Raw genomic sequence first — 18,198 nt, 5'->3', positions numbered from 1 at the left:
AATTAAAGAGTAACCTGGTGGCGTACATGAGCAAGCAGGCTATTCAGTCATTATTTTCATTATGGAGATTTCCTTAAAACACAAAAACTGGGTTACAATTAGAAAAGGGGGAAAAAGGGCACTGAAGGTAAGGAAAGTATTCTTGAATGATGAGGATTAAACTAAAGTTCCTCAAAGGCAGTCAGCCACTCCTGGTATGCGCAGGGATGAAAAAAAGAGGGAAGAGGGCAATGTGGCAGTAACAAAGAGAATGTAAATGGAGTTCTCAAAGGGCCTGGGTTCTGCTCCTTGGCTCTGTGAGTGTTCTTGCACACCTACCCTTTCTGAACTCCCAGATCTAGATCTATAAACTATACAACAAAGGGACTTCTTTAAACTTTAATACTAACTTAATTTTAATGTTAATTTAATTCAATTGAAATTTTAATATTCTATCCCCTGGAGGAGGAAATGGCAACCCACTCCAGTATTCTTGCCTGGGAAACCCCATGGACAGAGGAACCTGGTGGGCTACAGTCCATGGGGTCACAAAGAGGTGGATGAACACAACTGAGCGCGCACATGTGCACACGCACACACAGGAAATCACAATAAGAAAAATATTCTTGAATCCAGAATTATTCTGGAAGTATTGACTCAACAAAATAAGCAACAGCACTTAATTTCCTGGCACACAGTAAGTACTTCATCAATGTTAACTATTAGCAGATAAGAGACTTAGGGAGACAGAGGGAAAACAAAAGGAACAAAGAGCAAGAGAAAGAAGGGAAAGGGAGTCTAGCATGCGGTACTTTCTAGTCCCAGCTCTCACACACAAACACACATTTAAATACCTTCCTCATAAATGTGAACCAAAAATACTCTTACCATCATTCTGTATGATATATTTCTACACTTAAAGAATTATTATTATTTAAGAAAAATGCTATTACCACCTTTTTGATAAGAAGCAAGAAAAACGGTCTCTTTACACTCATTTTTATTAAACAAATAAGGCTGGTAGTGGAACTTTTTTTATTTAATGCATAAACATAAGTCTCTTTATTAGAGAAATTGTACATACTGGTGAATATGGTCAATGGTCACATCTATGGGTTAATTCCTTAAAAATCAGAACCAATAATTAGGATAGATTCTATGCTCTCTTTGTTACATTGTGAAGTGTCTTGTGTAGTCATATTCTATTGTTGGAATGACAGCTTGTACAAATTTCAAGAAAATTAGAAGATACCTAAAGGTTTTTAGCTAAGGAAAACAGATTGGTAAATAGTTCTGATTTAAGCTAACATTGTAATTATCCATTTTATTAAGCAATAACTCCTCAGAAAATATATAGAAGACAGAATATTAAATCAAGTATATTAAAAAAAAACATTCATTCATGCAAGCTGGTGTCTATTCAACACAAGGATCTCTACAACTTTAAGAATGCCTGACTTATCCCAATTTAATATTTGTATGTTAAGACTTCTTAAAGAGTACAGGTTCTTATTAGCCCAAATATTTTAATATATAAATTAGGACATTGTTGCACATATTTAAATGAGTGGGAAATGGCTTTTTTATTTTTACTGCCTATAAGTTTTTTAGAGTATGTTAGAAAATGAGACAGTGTGAAGAATATAGAAATACTGAAGCAAAAGAACAAAAAATAGGTAAAAATCCTCCATAAGGACTGATTCTTGATTAGTATATGTACCTGCCATAGAATCTGTTATACTGGACTGTCTTTAACAAATTCCTGAATTATTTTCCTATGTTCCACTGCACTTAGAAACATTAAGAACTTAATTTTTAATTGATGACTCAATTAGAATTATATAGAGTCTTCCAAGTTGCCATATAGCTTCAAAAATAGAGATGAATGCTCATATTATGCATAATAGGCTTTCAACAGTAAATCTGGTTTGGACCAAAAACTCCTGGTTGTTTCAATATCACACCAGCTCAATGTTTCTCTGAGGGACACACATTTTATTGGCAATGCTCATGTTATCTATAGTTCCAAGACAGTGGCAACCCCTCAGTCTACACCTAACAGTGAGTGGCATGAACCAGTCATTCAAGCTGTTTGGTATTTAAACCACTGACTTTGGCTGCTTTTCACAAATCCAGGCTATGGGCACGTGTATTTCAGGATCCAGTAGTTCACTTAATTCCTCTTGTCAACCCCAGAAAAATAAACGGGTGCTCATATCTGGAGAAAAATGAGAATACTGCATTTGAAGACTACCTGAAATAGAATTCACGTGCTTTTTACTTTTCTTCACTTCAGAGACCTCAGACTGACAAAACCCAACTTTACTTTTTACCTGATAGGAAAGTACACTTTTGATAACATGCTACATTAGGAATATATCTGAGGAAAAGATATTCATGTGTTATACTCTAAATTCATAGGTTACTCATCTTTCATCAACAGATTAAGTATTCTGAGTTTCTTTTCCATCAAGAGTTAACAGTTATGAATTGCATACTCTCAGCCATTGCCTCCTGAACAAACAACGGCACTTGGCAAGCTGCTACCTAGAAGCACATATTGCTCTGAAGCTCCGTAACAAAGCAGAGCAAACTGGTTCACACAGGGACATGTGCTCAACAACTGAACAAGGCCAGAACTATCACAATGCAACATTTTCCAAATGAAGACTCCCACTAAGATTTCCACATATGGGGGGCTAAATTTCTCAAAAAGGGGGAAAAAAAAATCCCAGAAGCACTTTGCCTCTAGTCACATACACAGACAGGTAAGGATACATATGAACACCAAGTTCTCCCCCTCCTTCTGCAACAGTCTCAATGATTTTCTTCATCACCTCAGCATGCCTAAACGCAAAAGAATAAATATTAGTATAGATCAACTGGATCAAAATAGGAAAAGCAAGTTTTTGTTTGTGAAAATTTGTGAAAATTTTTATTGTCAGTGATTTTATCTTAATATACAACAGTAATAATGTAAAATATTCTCCTCCCTACTCCCCAACAAGCCAGACTGTTGAGACATGCAGACAATTTTACTGGGGGAGGGGGTAATTTTAAAAAGCTATGTAGTCACAAAGAAACACAATGGAACTAGTTAGCTTTCCTATAATGGGGGTGGAAGGGGGGTAGGGCAGAGAATCAGAAAGGGAAATCATGCCAGGGCACAACTGCAGAGCAAGGGCTTTCTGCTCTGAGAAAAAAACAAGAATCCAACCAGACAAATTCAAAAAAGTTACATGAAAATGGTTGGTTAAAAACAACAATGAAGAGGTATTTATAATGCTGTGATTTTGACTGCTTAAATATTTAACTGAGAATAAGCCACAACTGAGTTAAAGAAAAACCAGTTGGTCAAAGTTCATATATATATTTTTTCAGATAAAAATTATCTGATTCTACTTAGAAAAAAATTTTTTTCCTTTATATAAAGGATATTTATCTAAAGTTTTCCACAAATCTTTTCATGGCCAACTGGTGAATCTCCTATGCTACAGAAAATGATGATATCATAGTAATTACCTGAGCAATTAACTGAGTAAAGGGTATCATACAGAAGAAATGAACTTTTATATGTATCCTGGCTTAAATAACGCCACTTCAAACTCTGAATACAACCTCCATGACAGAGATAGTCAACTTAGAAGATGAGAGTAAATGTACTGGCCCTGAGAATATGATGACATAATCTGAAGCAGCCAATGGCAAGGCCTAAAATGCCTTGATTATGTATACAGACTCAGTTTCACTTTTTTAGCCCTGTGAAAATACACTGATACAAAGAAACACCAAATTATAAAATGTACTTGATTTGGTAGGGTTGGAAACTTCTTAACTGAAAAGTAGAGGAGAATAGAAATTCTGTACACATCTCCCTTCACTAACCAATAAAAGGAGATTAACAGGTCACCTAGAAAAAGCACAAAGTTAACTTCATATTCCACATTCGCAGAAAGATATCACAAAGAGCAAACCACTAGTATTTTTTAATCTAAAAAGAATCTTCCAAAATATTCTTGGAGCTAATAACAGGAGTAAAATCACAAAAATCTATACTGTAACACAACACACAGAGAACAAAAAATATTCTTAATGAATTGAAAATTAAAAGAAATTGATAAATTTTTTTTAGGTCTTATATATTACTTAAACACAAAAACATTTCTAAGGAAGACAATAGAATTTTATTTATGAAGTAAATTTTTTTCTCTTCAGACACTGTTTATACAGACTCTCAAGTGGTAAATCCATGAAGTATACACACACACACACCTGCATGGGTGAACTGAACACATTGGAGGTGGTGGGAGATGAGGGTGATTTTCAATGGTCACTGTTTTCTTCACATGATCCTGACTGATGTCTTCGTACATGTGCTCAACTGTTAAAGGCTGCCGTTGCTGAAACCATAAAAAATGCTTTGAAAGTACTGTTTATAAACTTTTAGGCCTAAACTTTAGTCTTTATAATATACTTAGCCCCACCTTCCACATCACTTGCAATTTCAAATTCTATACTATTTAGAATCACCAGATTATTTGCAGCAAAGTTTATACCAAGTAGGCAGGGAGGAGAGTCTGTCCATCAAGGCTATGTGACATCAGCTATCATCTAATACAGAAAAAAGTCCACAAAAAGGCAAGTTCAGAGCTATCAAAACATTTTATAACTTCATAACATCTTTTAGGCCTATTTATTTTCCATTTATAGTCATTGGAATGACAGGTTAAACAAGTTAATTTTATTTTAGTTTTCCTTTAATTCAATTAAGTGAAAGTCTACAGGGAAAAAAACTCCACATGCAATATAATCATTTTGCAAATGTCTATCTATAATCCCAAACAAAATTTAATATAACTAACCAACTTCAATTTTCCTCACATTTCCTCACATTTTGAAGGTGTAAGCTCTAGGGACCAAGGAATAAATGTAACAGATTATTTCTGTTTAATCCTTAGCAGTGTTGTTTCACACTGAATAATTCCTAGTTTCTTCAAAATAAGAATCGAATTCAACATTAATCACAAAATTACAAAACAAATGATTCCTAAAACTTTAAAGGCCAAAATATATACCCATGGACTTAATGACAAAAGAATTCAACCCTCAAATTTTAAATATATACACTAAAATAAATTTTTCTTTATTTTTACCTCATCATAGCCAAACAACCATAGTCGTGGTGTCTGGTAATATTTATCATAAGTGATGTAAAGGTCATAAGTTCTGGTTTGCAAAATAGCATCTTCACCTCCAGCATCAGTTTTAGCTTTACAAGCTTCTACTATTTTCCTTGTATCTAGAGTAGCCTGGTAACAGTGGAAAAAAATTTACAACCATTAAAATCACTATGTGATGTTTTAGCAAATCTTCCCATCCTATGTATTTTTTATTCAACAGCAGATATAACAAAATTCAAAGCTAAAATGTTATATGCTATAAACAATGTACACATAAAAAACTCATTTGATAGATCAAGATATTAGGAACACTAATCCCCAAGTTTACTCGTTAAAAATTAACTGAAGAAAACTCGATTTACAAACCTCATCTGTTTCCAACAATCCACTCTCTTCATATTCTGTTATAAAAAGCAACAAAAGATTAATCAAGTTCAAAATAATTTCCTAAACCAAATTACATATTACTTCAGAGAATGAAAAACCTGGGTTTTTGCTTTAGTTTTGACTGAAGATATTGAATATTATGAGAGAACTAATTCTATATTTCTAAAGAAGCAGATACTTTACCTAACAGTGCCAGAGAAAGTCAGCATACTTAAGGCTTGATCTATTACTAATACCAATTGGCACAATAATACTGCAGAATCCTTAGTGACTCCATAGGGTACGCAAGGATATTTATATAACTGCATAAGACATGCTCGTTAAAGTCATCAGTGACTTCCACTTGCTGAAACCAGTGGTAAATTCCTAGTTTTCATCTTAATTGACCTCTTAAGAACATCTGGCATGATTTATTTCTTCTTCCTTGCAACGTTTTCCTTCCTCAGCCTTTAAGATACTACATTTTCCTGGCTTTCCTCCCACCTCACTAATTTTTCCTTCACTATGGACTATGCTGGTCCTGTTCAACATCTACAGTAACCAAGAGCTCAGTTTTTGGAACTTGCCTCTTCTTCATCCACACTGACTCCCTTGAGGATTTCATCTAGTCCCAATGACTTTAAATGCTGATGACTCTTGAATTTATTCCCTTACTGCAAAATGCAAACATTGATACCCAATTGTTTATTTATGACTCGAATGAATGACTAGGGGGAAGCACAAGTATCACATGTCAAAAACTGAGCTCCTGACATACCCTCCAAAGCCATTCACTCCCCATCTGAATAACATCTTTCTACACACCCAGGTCAAAAACCCTGGAGTCACACATGACCACTCAGTCTCCCACATGTCACATTCAATCCAGCAACAAATACTCTTTTGGCCCTACCCTCAAAATATCTAGAATCTTCAGTTTTTCTCGTCACCTCCAGTTACCACCTGAGCCCATGTCACAGTCATTTCTTGCCTTGATTATCAAAATAGATGCCTAACTGTTGTCCCAAACCCCTTCAGTCTTTATTTTCAACACTGAAGTCATAGCGATTCTTTTGAGATCTTAAAATCTCATTCTGTTGTTTCTTTACTTAGAAAAACCCCCAACAGCTTCTCATCTCAGAGTTAAAGCCAGGGCCCTACACCATCTGGTTCCCAGGTTACCTCTCTAACTCCACGCTTTATTACCCTCTCCTCACGCCTCTCTAAACATAGAAGTCTCCTTGTAGTATTTATATAAGTCATATGTGTTCCCACTTCAGGGCCTTTGCACTCTTCCTCAGATAACCAAACAGCTTGTCCGCTTACTTCTTGTCAGGCTGTACTCAAAAGGCATATCCTCAGTGAGGTTTCTCTTAACCAATCTATTTAAAAATTACAACACTCATCCTACTACAAGACTCCCTATCTCTGCCTGCCTTTACTTTTCTCCGTAACACTTATAACCATCTGAGACAGTTTATGTTTTGCTTTATCTATTGTTTTTGTCTGTGTCCCCTAATCAAATATTAGCTCTGTGAGATCATGTCTACTGCTTTATCTCCAGCACCAAATGTAGTATCTGATATATAGATACTGTCTTGCTCAATAAATATTTGCTGAAAAATGGATGAAAATTAACTGTTATATTAGATACCAACGACACTTTTTAAGCAAAATTCCATACATAGCAATTCTTTCTTTAATTCTATCCAAGGGAAATGTAACAAACATACACGAAGGTGGTCAGATATTTAAGGCAATTCTACACCTTGAACTCTAAGAACAGTTCAGTTCAGTTCAATTGCTCAGTCATGTCCGACTCTTTGCAACCGCATGGACTGCAGCACACCAGGCTTCCCTGTCCATCACCAACTCCCGAAGCTTGCTCAAGCTCATGTCCATCAAGTTAGTGACGCCATCCAACCATCTCATCCTCTGTCATCCCCTTCTCCTCCTGTCTTCCATCTTGCCCGCCATCAGGGTCTTTTCTTATGGGTCAGTTCTTCATATCAGGTGGCCAAAGTATTGAAGCACTAAAACAGTACTTTATTTATAAGGTTTCCTGCTCCAACTTGACAACTGTATACCATTCAGAGACAGAATCCAGAAATGAGTATTTGTGCAAGAAGATGGTCTGACAACTATGAGACATCCATGTGGAAATGAATCTCAACAAGTAGATCTGGGTTGGGGTTTAGACATGGATGTCTTGAGCGTAGACACAGTATATGAGGTTCCTGTGATCAATTTTGGTTACAAGTAAACTCATCTGGATTTCTTCAACGAATAGGAGTATACATGGAAATAAGGATAAAATTCTCACTAGAATCCATGAAACCTACAGCTAGGTTTCTTTTTGAAAGGTACTTTTAAGTCAAAGGTTTCCCTGGTGGCTCAGATGGTAGAAGAATCTTCCTGCAATGTGGGAGACCTGGGTTCAATCCCTGGGTTGGGAAGATGCCCTGGAGGAGGGCATGGTAATCCATTCCAGTATTCTTGCCTGGAGAATCCCCGTGGACAGAGAAGCCTGGCAGGCTACAGTCCAACCCATGAGGTTGCAAAGAGTCAGACACAACTCAGCGACCAACACTTTTTCACTTTTTCTTTTAAGTCAAGGCTACTCTGGTTGATTAGGCTAAGCTGCCGCCGCCTCTTCAGCAAACACCACTTGCCATCTCTACAGATACTACCTTCTACTTCTGCATTCTATCTCACTAAATTCTAGGTACTGGGGGGATCTGGCCACCTTACAGCCTCCAAAATGCCTGCCCTTTCATTTTTCATATTCTCTTCCTTTCTCCAACTGCTAACCCTCTCTCTATACATACATACATTCATATTTAAACTCTCATAGAAAATCTAATGCAGTTTACACACCATTCTTCCTGCCAGACTACAGTCTCCAATTATAGAAGTTACAAGAGTAGATAAAAATCTACCTGGGAGTATAGGGTGTGAGCAGAAAAAAGAGTGAAACACCATAAAGCAGCAACACTTAACAGCTAAGCAAAAGTAAAGAGCCTGGGAAGAAGACTTAGAAGAAACAGTCAAGGAAGGAGGAGGAAAATCCCATGTCATAAAAACCAAGGGAGGAAAAGGTTAACTGAATCTTAAATATGCAGAGAAGGTAAGTATTATAAAGACATATTGGACTTAACAGAGAGGTTGTCCTGGTGATAGCAATTTCTCCCATCTAATTTTAAATATCTGAAATTTCATTGGTATTAAAGATTATCATGCTAATGAAATATGAAGTTTTGAATAGCCGTATACTTTTAGACCTGTATTACTGTGTTCTGTTAGTATAACGGGTTTCAATCTCTTGTAACAATGATTCACTAATACATTAAGTCTCAACTCTCAACTGGCAATCCTAGGAAGGCACTTCAGATTCTCAGGAAGCAGTGGGAAGATTCCATATAGTTCAAAAGGCCCCCTTAAGAATGACTATCATAAGGTTCCAATAGTAAGATGCTATCAAAAAGGAAAAAGAAAATACTAAATCCCTGAACAAATTTTCTTCTGTTCTGAAGGAATTTAGGAATTAGCTTAAGAATCTGTATCTTATGGCTGTCTCCAGCATTAAATATTTATGATCAATACTGATCCAGCAGAAATAATGCTATCAAGGCCATGCTCTGGGTAAAGTCCAAGAGCAAGATAAGTTCTGCACTGATTAAACTTAAAACTAAACAAATCCTCTCTAGGCTGTTAAATGTTAAAATTCAGAACTCAATAAAGTAGAATTCTTAATCCACACCAATTACGTATATTCTAAAATCAATCCTCTACTGTGATTAAAACAAATCCATAACAAATACCTTCCATATCTGCAGCTTCTCCTTCATCTTCCTCTTCCTCCTCCTCACATAAAGCTGAGCAATCTTGGAGTTTTATACTGTCCTTTGAAATCAATTATATTTAAAGTCACTTAAATATGTTCATGAGTTCAAATACTGAGCATCCACATGCCAGCACAGTGCTAACCACTGCAAAAGCAAGCATGATGAGATATTCTATACTCAAAAAACTCCTACTTCAAACGATAAACCCATAAACCAATCATTAAAAACCATGTGCTAACCACTGTGACTGAAAAATATAAAAAGTATCATAGAAGCACCAGGAGTCATTTAAAAATTGTTGCCAGTTGCACTTCTGACAAAACAATATTTCTAGCTAACCAATTCACTAGTATTAGAAAATCAGTTCAAAGTTAACTCATACACTTAAAGGAGAAATATATATATTTATAAACCACAATACATTTACATGTTAATATTATTATAAATCAAAGACTATCATATTCTCTAATTTAACATTCCTGGTTGAATTAAGCAATTACAATTATTATAACACATAAGATTTCAGTTCAATTTCTTAACTATATCTGCATTAAAATGAAATAATGCTAACCAAAGACAAGGCTAATATAATATATAATTATCATTTTCACAAAATTAATATTCTAAAAATCTGAAGTCAATGTCAAAAAACTGGACATTTAGTTTCACCTAATTTATAATTTTAATAGTATGTATTCTAAGCACTAAATTATAAAAAATAATCATGTAAATTCTGTATTAAACAGGAAATGATAGGGAAGATAAATTCTAGTTGTAAATTATTCCAAGTACTCAACCATTAGTAAGACATGAGAATGCTAAGTGGGATACTAAGTACCATATTAACAATTATTAAATTTATTAAAAATTCCTGAGAGGGTTTATCATAAACCTATCAAAACAATGGATCCACACTCTGCCATTTATTATTCCCAAAGTCTGATCCATACACATTAATCACTGGAATAAACAAGAGCTTCTGAAGCAGCAAAAGCCATTTATGTAATTTCTCCTTAGTAAAATTCTCCAAAAAGCAGAGCTTCAAAAGGATGAATTCTCAGACTAATGAACTGAACCTTAATCCCTAGCAAGCATAAAATTGTACACTGGAAAAAAAAGAAAAAACCTTATTTTGGTTTTTAACACCTTCTGTTAAGCCCCAGTAACAAATCCCAAAAGATCCAAATGATAAAAATACACAAAGACGATGATCTTAAACCAGGAACTGCTGCAGCTAACTGTGTCAGAAAGACAAAAAGAACGGTTACTCTGTCAGATATTCTATCCTCTAAGACAATGGACTATTTAACAAAGTAGTTAAGAAAATATAAAGGTGAAAGTGTTTTGCATTATTTTATATTATTTCAAACAACTATATAAAAATATGAAGACAACTATAATCATTCTTTAGAAATGAAAAGCTAACATAGATAGTCTAAATTAACTGAAAAGTTTCAAGCAGAAAATTCCTACCCAATTGTATAATTTTACCCTTCCTTCAGATAAACTGTACAGTATAACCCAACTGATTTAGCTTTCACTCATTCAAAACATCATGATTTTGGATGCTATAAAGCTTCCTTTAAATTTTCAAAATGAAAAGCAGAACAAAAAACAAGAACCCCTCAAATTAGCAGTAAATTAACAAACTTCAGAAGAAACGAATAAACAGCTTAAGACAATGTTTAAACTACAATTTAAACACTATATTATCAGCAATCTATTACAGTAATCAGCAAGTAAGTAAATCCCCTCAAAAACCTCCACTTACAGAATGTGTGGGACTTCTGTTTAAAAATAAAAAGCCATTTCTTATAAACTGGCTTAGAAATCTTCCCAAATAGTAAAAATCTATAGATTTTAACCAGTTACAGCCTCAAAAAATGTTTTTCTTAACCATTTGACAGAGTAAAGAAAAGAGAAGCTCTGGGAAACAGTAGTATGCTGATGCAGAAAAATGAGAGGAACTAAAATAGCTGGAATTTAAAAGCTGATAAATAAATATTGATATTAAGAGTTTGCATATGAATGATATGAACAACCTCAAAATAAATATACAAACAAATAACTAGGTCACTGAATTTAGAAACATAACTAATTAACCATTACCTTGTTTTCCAGTGCAATCTCCTTAACTGCTTCGGTTACTCCTGTAATACCTGTTTAAAATTCAGCAGAAAATAACTAAAATCAAGTTGTAAAGATCTTCAATTTACCTGATTTGAGCAATATAAAAACACTTTTAACATTATCTAAATTCTCAAAGTTCTCTGAAATGAGAAAGCAATGTTAGCAGCACTTTTACAAATGAACTCTAATAGGGATAAATAATCACAAAAGTACTTCCCAAAACTAAAAATAACTTTTTAAATATCAGTTTAATATTTTACCATAAATTATCCTAGCCTATCTTTCCTCATTTAGTATCTTTCATTTACTTTATTTACTTTCCTTGTGTGAGCCTATCAAAATAAGTATTCTCAGAAAGTAAACAGAAAGTGAAGAAACTATAGGGGTCATATAACCTGCAATGAAACTTTCTCAATAAGATAATGGTTATGTTAAATATGCTATTTGCTTCAGAGATCTAGGACATCCAGAGGAAGTAATATCACATCAGATTTATATGAGACTTTCTATTTTACTGCTTCTATATTTTATATAGTCCTCACAAACACTATTTTGTAAGGTAGTCACAGTAATGGTTTCTCCCTATAAAGAAATGAAGTCTCCAGAGAGAGAAACTTGTATAAATCTCACAGTTACATGAAGAACTTGGGATTCAAATCCACACCTGCTCTTCGGTTCAATGCTCTGTCCACTGTACCTCATTAAGCAGCTACCTTGGATACCACTTATCTCAATGAAGGTGACATAAGATGGCAGGATCATAAGTCAGCTAAATAACATTTCTAATTCAAAATATCCATCCGTGTTTTCAAATGATTCAACAAGGATGGGAAACAGTAAAAAAAACAAAACAAAACAAAAAAACCCTAAACACAAAATATACTTTGCTCCTTTATCTTCTGAAACTTTGATGTATCTGTTCAATATATACAATCCAAAGACTCACTTTCAAATAGAAAATGTCAGTCACAATCCACAGTCGAGCATAAAGCTTTTATATCAGAGTAGTTTTTCCAGAAATTATTTTATAATAGGTATGATTATTAACATAATGGATTTCTATTACAACTCACTGAGACTACTTAACAGAAGAAAATAAACCTCTTCAATCCATCTAAATATAATGCAGTAGCATCCCATTAAATCAGACTCTCCTAAAAGGAGGACATATTGGAAAAGAAAAAGAAAGCTCAGAGGATTCTAATGAAGGTAACACTGTACCAGTTGTGATGATTAATCTCACATGTGAACTTGGGTAGGTTACTGTATCCCATAGTTTGATCAAACAGCAGTCTAAATGTTACTCTGAAGGTTATTTTTTAAATGTGCTTAACATTTAAATCAGATCACTCTCCATAATGTAGGTGAGCCTCATTCAATCAGCAGATGGTTAAGAAAAAGAGACTTAGTCTCTTAAGAGACTTTTTTCTTAAGAAAAAAAGACTGAGTGCTCTAGAAGAATTAATTCTGCTTCCAGACTGGCCTCAGACTCTAGCTGTATCAACTGACCATTACCAATCTTCAGACTGCTGGCCAGCCTGCCCTTTACATTTCAGAATTGCTGGCTTCCATAATCATGTAAGGACTTCTCCAATGGCTTAGTGGGTAAAAAATCTGCCTGCAATGCAGGAGACTCCAGTTTGATTCCTGGGTCAGAAGATCCCCTGGAGAAGGGATAGGCTATCCATCTAGTATTCCTGGGCTACCCTGGTGGCTCAGACCATAAAGAATCTGCCTGCAATGTGGAGACTTGGTTCAGTCCCTGGGTTGGGAAGATCTCCTGGAGGAAGGCATGGCAACCCACTCCAGTATTCTGGCCTGGAGAATCCCCACGGACAGAGGAGCCTGGCAGGCTACAGTCCATGGGGTCTCAAAGAGTTGGACACAACTGAGTGACTAAGAACAGCACAGCACAATCATTCCAACACCTGCTTATCTCTGTGATGAATGCCTTTGTAAATATGCACCTGGATTCTGGGACAGGGATTAAGCAATACAACTAGACAACTGAGAGGCTCACTAACTTGACATCAGAAACATAGTGCTATAACCAGTGGCTCTGCTCTATCAACAGGCAGTTTCTTACAGATGTGCCATCCACATCTTCTAGTAATGAAGACAAAAGCAGAAAAATTGAAAGATTTTGGGAAGATGCAGGGGAAAAAACATACAAAAAGTCTAACAGCACTACTCAGTTGAGGAAAGAGGATGATTTTGAAATTATTTGAAGAAGTTGTTCAATCTGCTATTTTCTCTAGGCCTTGACATAACAACATTCAACTCATTAAGGAACAACAAAGCTTCAAATCAAGGAACTCAAGTCCTGAATCTGTTTCTGAATCATCTAAGGAAACAGATGGCAGTGTCCTTTACTCAGAGCAGAGGAAAAACGAACTTAAAGAGGTACTTTTTCCTGTGCAGATTATTTAGCCCTCTGACTACTGCAGTGAATCTCAACTGAGAGCAATAATTTTGCCTTCATGGTATATTTGGCAGTGTGTAGTGGCAAGTAGCAAAGTACTATAAAATGTGGTACACTCCAACGGCATTTTTTCCTAATTTGTTCTCCAGCTTCTTTTCAGGTAAAAATCTCCTGGTACAAAACTATGCCTTATGTTGCTTTATTTTTTAAATCAAGGCTGTTACAAAAGATTGCAAAAGAGTTTAAAACAAATTAAACACATGCCATTCTATTCTCCTCTTACCTGTATTATGATAAGTATCTACCCATCCCCCATCGCCATCATCTTCTTCAATGATAGCTTCCAATTCATCTGAATATTCCATCTGTTTACACCGCTTGTAGCATGGAACTATAAAGAAATGGCAAGGGCAGTTACTAGGATATATTCTGCTTCCTGCAAATTCATTTTAAAAAGAGAAAGTTCATTCCACAAAATATATTCCTACCGCCCAAATGTTAAGGGAATATTATAATATTTTATTGCTAATAAGAGTATTTAAGAATTACACTCGACCCATAGATACATAATTATTTGATGACACTTATCTTTCCCTAAATAGCTTTATGAGAAGACAAGTAGAAAGGCTCTACTGAGAGTGTTCAAAGTATTCTCTATCTTTATGATCTGTGATCAGCAAACCTGAAGTCAGAGATGACATTGTTCAACCTCAGGTTAATGAATAACATATCATTTTAGTGGCTTTACTCTCAGAACATGGAGGTACTACCTGTCATACTCAGAGGTGGTAGAGGTGATCTCTGGTTTACAATGCTAATCAATGTGAGCTTCATAATTTGTATTTAAGCTCCAGCTATTAATAATGGATAAACCAGTGTAAAGTTCGCTAATCTGCTAAACTTTACTCTTACACAAATTGGTGCCAAGTTCTTCATATAGCATATGCTTCAATCAACAGGTATAATTCATATAAGCCTAAAACTGAAAAATTATAAGGTAAAAACATTACGATGTGGAGTCAACAAAATGCTATTAATCTCTTGATTTTTTTTAAAAACAAGCAAGATAGATATGAGCAATCCCACCAAAAACTATACTGTAAGAAATAAAAAACTGATGTTTTGTACATGTTTTCCCTTTCTTATAATGAGGAGAACACAAATCAACATATTGCTATGTCATTAGACAGTGACTATAACAACCTTTTGATGTTGTTTTCAAATTAGCTTCATAATAACTTCATTAATTTCATAAATACTTGTTTCAGAAACATGTTTGTGCCTACAGGTAATCTTTCAATGACACAATGGATAATAAAACCTCTAGCTTTGAGATTTTAGATATCAAAGGTAGTATCAATTATACCTTCCATGAAAAATTTAGGTTTAAAAAAGATTTGATATTAAGTAGCTGAAAAGATTATAATTATGAAGTCCACTTAAAAGGTCCAACAAGGGGACTTCCTTGGCAGTCCTGCTGTTATGACTCTGCAACTTCCACTGGAGGCGGCATGGATTCAATCTTTGCCAGGGAACTAAGATCCTGTACGCCACTGCAGTCAGTGCAGCAAAAACAAAGAAACCCAATAAGAAGTCCAATTTTGCTTAGAGCCATTCTCCTCCTTATCATAAACCTACACTTTTTCTGGCAAAAAGAAATAACAAAATGGAAGGAGATAAAATCAAGTATGGAAAAAAATAGTCTACCATAGAAAATCCATAGGAAAATAAAACTTTACCATAGGGAAAATCTACCCACTCCAATATTCTGGCCTGGAGAAATTCCATGGACTGTCCATGAGGTCACAAAGAGTCGGACAAGACTGAATGACTTTCACTTTCATATAAAATTCAGAATTTCATTAAATTTCCAACTTTCTGTCTGAGAGAAGCTAGAAGTACAGCTTTAAGCACTAATTTAAGATCAATGAGGAGGAACAAGATGGCAGAGTAGTAGGTGGACATGGAATACATCTCTCTCCACAGATACATCAGAAATACACCTTCAGACACAGAAGTGCTTTTCTTCCAAGAAGCAAGGGCCTTTTAATTTCATGGCTGCAGTCATCATCTGCAGTGATTTTGGAGCCATTTAGGCTGCCACAAATAAGCTGTTTCCCTCTCAGCCTTAAATGTTTCTCCTCTGACTCAGATGCCCCAACATGGGGATCATACCCCTGCTTCAGTTCCCCCACCCACCGAGGGCAAAGGATGAGATGGCTGGATGGCATCACTGACTCAATGGACGTGTTTGAGTAAACTCCGGGAGTTGATGATGGACACGGAGGCCTGGCGTGTTGTAGTCCATGGGGTCGCAAAGAGTCAGACACGACTGAGCAACTGAACTGACTGACTGAAATGGAATGAGAATCAGACAGTCTTTGCCACAGCCATACATACCCTAGATGGCACAGCGGCTGGGAGCTAGAGTTTAGGGATTGTGGAGCAATCCCAAGGCGAGGGCTGCTGCTGACTGCAGAGAGATGGATTGAGGGGATGTGAAGGAGGACACGAGACTGTGCTGGGAAATGCCTGTGGAGGAAAGCTGAGCAGCCAAGGAAGCAAGGCAATACAGCTGAGTCATGTGTAGGGGGTGGAGCCATAACCATAACCTCTCTCCCCTGACATGCCAGCATCAGCAGCTGAACAATAGAGAGGCTGGCCCATCAAATGCCTGATGCACTGAATTAGAGAGTAGGACCCCACCCAGGGTGCCCCTTTAAGTGCCTGAAACACCGATCTAGAGAGTAGGATCCCAGGCAGGGGGCCCCTCTATGTGCCTGATGCACTGAACAGAGAAGGATCCCACACAAGGGAGCCCTATAAGTGCCTGAATGGGCAGAGCTACTATGGAGAAAGACTGGACAATTAGGCCTTCTGATCGCCAGCTACAAGAGGCTCAAAAAAACTCTTGATAGGGCCATAACTCCTGTGCCAGAGGTAGTCCGTGTCCTTGCACACTTGGCGCCACCAGGGTACCCGCAAGCCCAGGAGCTGCGCTACCTTCACCCTCAACTCTCACTGGGGCAGAGCTGCCACAGACAAAAAATGTCTTGTGTCTATGCACACAGGGTCACTTAGGTTGTGTTGAACTCTTTGCGACCCTATGGACTGTGGCCTGCCAGGCTTCTCTGTCATGGAGAGGGTTTCTCCAGGCAAGAATACTGGACCATACTGGCCAATGCTGCTGCTGCTGCTAAGTCACTTCAGTCGTGTCTGACTCTGTGCGACCCCACAGACGACAGCCCACCAGGCTCCTCTGCCCCTGGGATTCTCCAGGCAAGAATACTGGAGTAGGTTGCCATTTCCTTCTCCAATATTGGCCTATACTGGTTGCCATACCCTCCTAGAGCACTGTATTTCCTGCTGCCCGAGCCTCCAACTCCTCTGAGTACTTGGTGCTGCCAGAACCCCTGCGACTCAAACAGCTGCACCACCTCCACACCTGGCCCTCACAGGGGCAAACCCAGGTCCTCCAAGGCAGCCTCAGGAGCAAACCCCAGTGGACAACCCATATCCAGAGGTGGAAATAAAACCACAATTGAAACCCAGGGGCATTGTCACTAAGGAAAAAGACCCAAAACCCTCCTACTAGCTGTACAAGCTGCAGATTAAATCCACACAATCAACTAGGCAGATTGTGAGTCTGTGGAATATATAAAAGGTCACTGAGAGCTCCCACAAAAGAAAACGCACTAGTTCTGATAGCTGTGGACATTGGAGGCAAGAACACGTAGCAGAAGGACCAGATTAGAATCTGAGCTGCCCTCACAGCAGGTCCAGAGATCAGCACAGTGTTAGAGGGCATCCTAGGGAAGTGAAGTGAACTGCGACCCCCAGTGGGGAAAAGTAATCTGATAGCAGTGACTCAAGAAAATCATTCCTTCTTCTTATGTTTTGACTTGTTCTGTAGATTCTTTTGGATTTTTCCCCCTCCCTCTGTTGTAGTTGTCAATTTTATTGGCACTGTGAAATCTAACTAAGCTTTTGAGCATTTTTTTTCCCCCCTCAGTCACATTTTTTATTGCTGTTATAAAACCTCTGCCTCTATATTGGGCTTTTGCGGTTCAGGGGAGTTCTTTTTTGATTTTTTAAACCTATTATTATTTTTCTACAATTATTCCTCCGTTTGCTTTTCCTACTGTTCTTTTCCCCTTGCAGTTAACCTTTAATATATATAAATCTTCTTTATTTATCTCTATTTAACCTTGCACATCTATTCTTTCTTTTCCTTCTTTAGTCTCAACACATTTGTTAAGTTTTATTTTCATTGCTT

At 36.7% G+C, this 18,198-nt stretch overlaps 1 protein-coding gene across 11 annotated transcripts in view; it reads right to left on the bottom strand.

The window, feature by feature from the left end:
* Positions 1 to 962: 962 nt before the first annotated feature.
* Positions 963 to 18,198, bottom strand: part of ATG3 (autophagy related 3) — a 36,606-nt gene continuing 19,370 nt past the window's right edge. For 3 of the 11 annotated variants that reach the window (XM_081542145.1, XM_081542210.1, XM_081542172.1), the window contains exons 5-12: positions 14,206 to 14,313; positions 11,480 to 11,529; positions 9,347 to 9,428; positions 5,526 to 5,560; positions 5,133 to 5,288; positions 4,252 to 4,379; positions 2,740 to 2,826; positions 963 to 2,197 (exon numbers count right to left, since the gene is read on the bottom strand). In XM_081542145.1, the coding sequence (XP_081398271.1) occupies positions 2,149 to 2,197; positions 2,740 to 2,826; positions 4,252 to 4,379; positions 5,133 to 5,288; positions 5,526 to 5,560; positions 9,347 to 9,428; positions 11,480 to 11,529; positions 14,206 to 14,313 (695 nt within the window). In that variant the 3' untranslated portion in view covers positions 963 to 2,148. Of the gene's footprint in view, positions 2,198 to 2,739; positions 2,827 to 4,251; positions 4,591 to 5,132; positions 5,289 to 5,525; positions 5,561 to 9,317; positions 9,429 to 11,479; positions 11,530 to 14,205; positions 14,314 to 18,198 lie in introns of all 11 variants that reach the window. The other 8 variants (XM_081542135.1, XM_081542191.1, XM_081542153.1 and 5 more) reach the window with 4 other exon arrangements.

This window comes from Giraffa tippelskirchi, chromosome 2 (genome assembly GCF_054371585.1).
Source record: "Giraffa tippelskirchi isolate mGirTip1 chromosome 2, T2T-mGirTip1v1.2.pri, whole genome shotgun sequence".
Classification (NCBI taxonomy): domain Eukaryota; kingdom Metazoa; phylum Chordata; class Mammalia; order Artiodactyla; family Giraffidae; genus Giraffa; species Giraffa tippelskirchi.
Note: the sequence above shows the minus strand (reverse complement) of the source record. Positions and strands in the feature narration are given on the sequence as shown.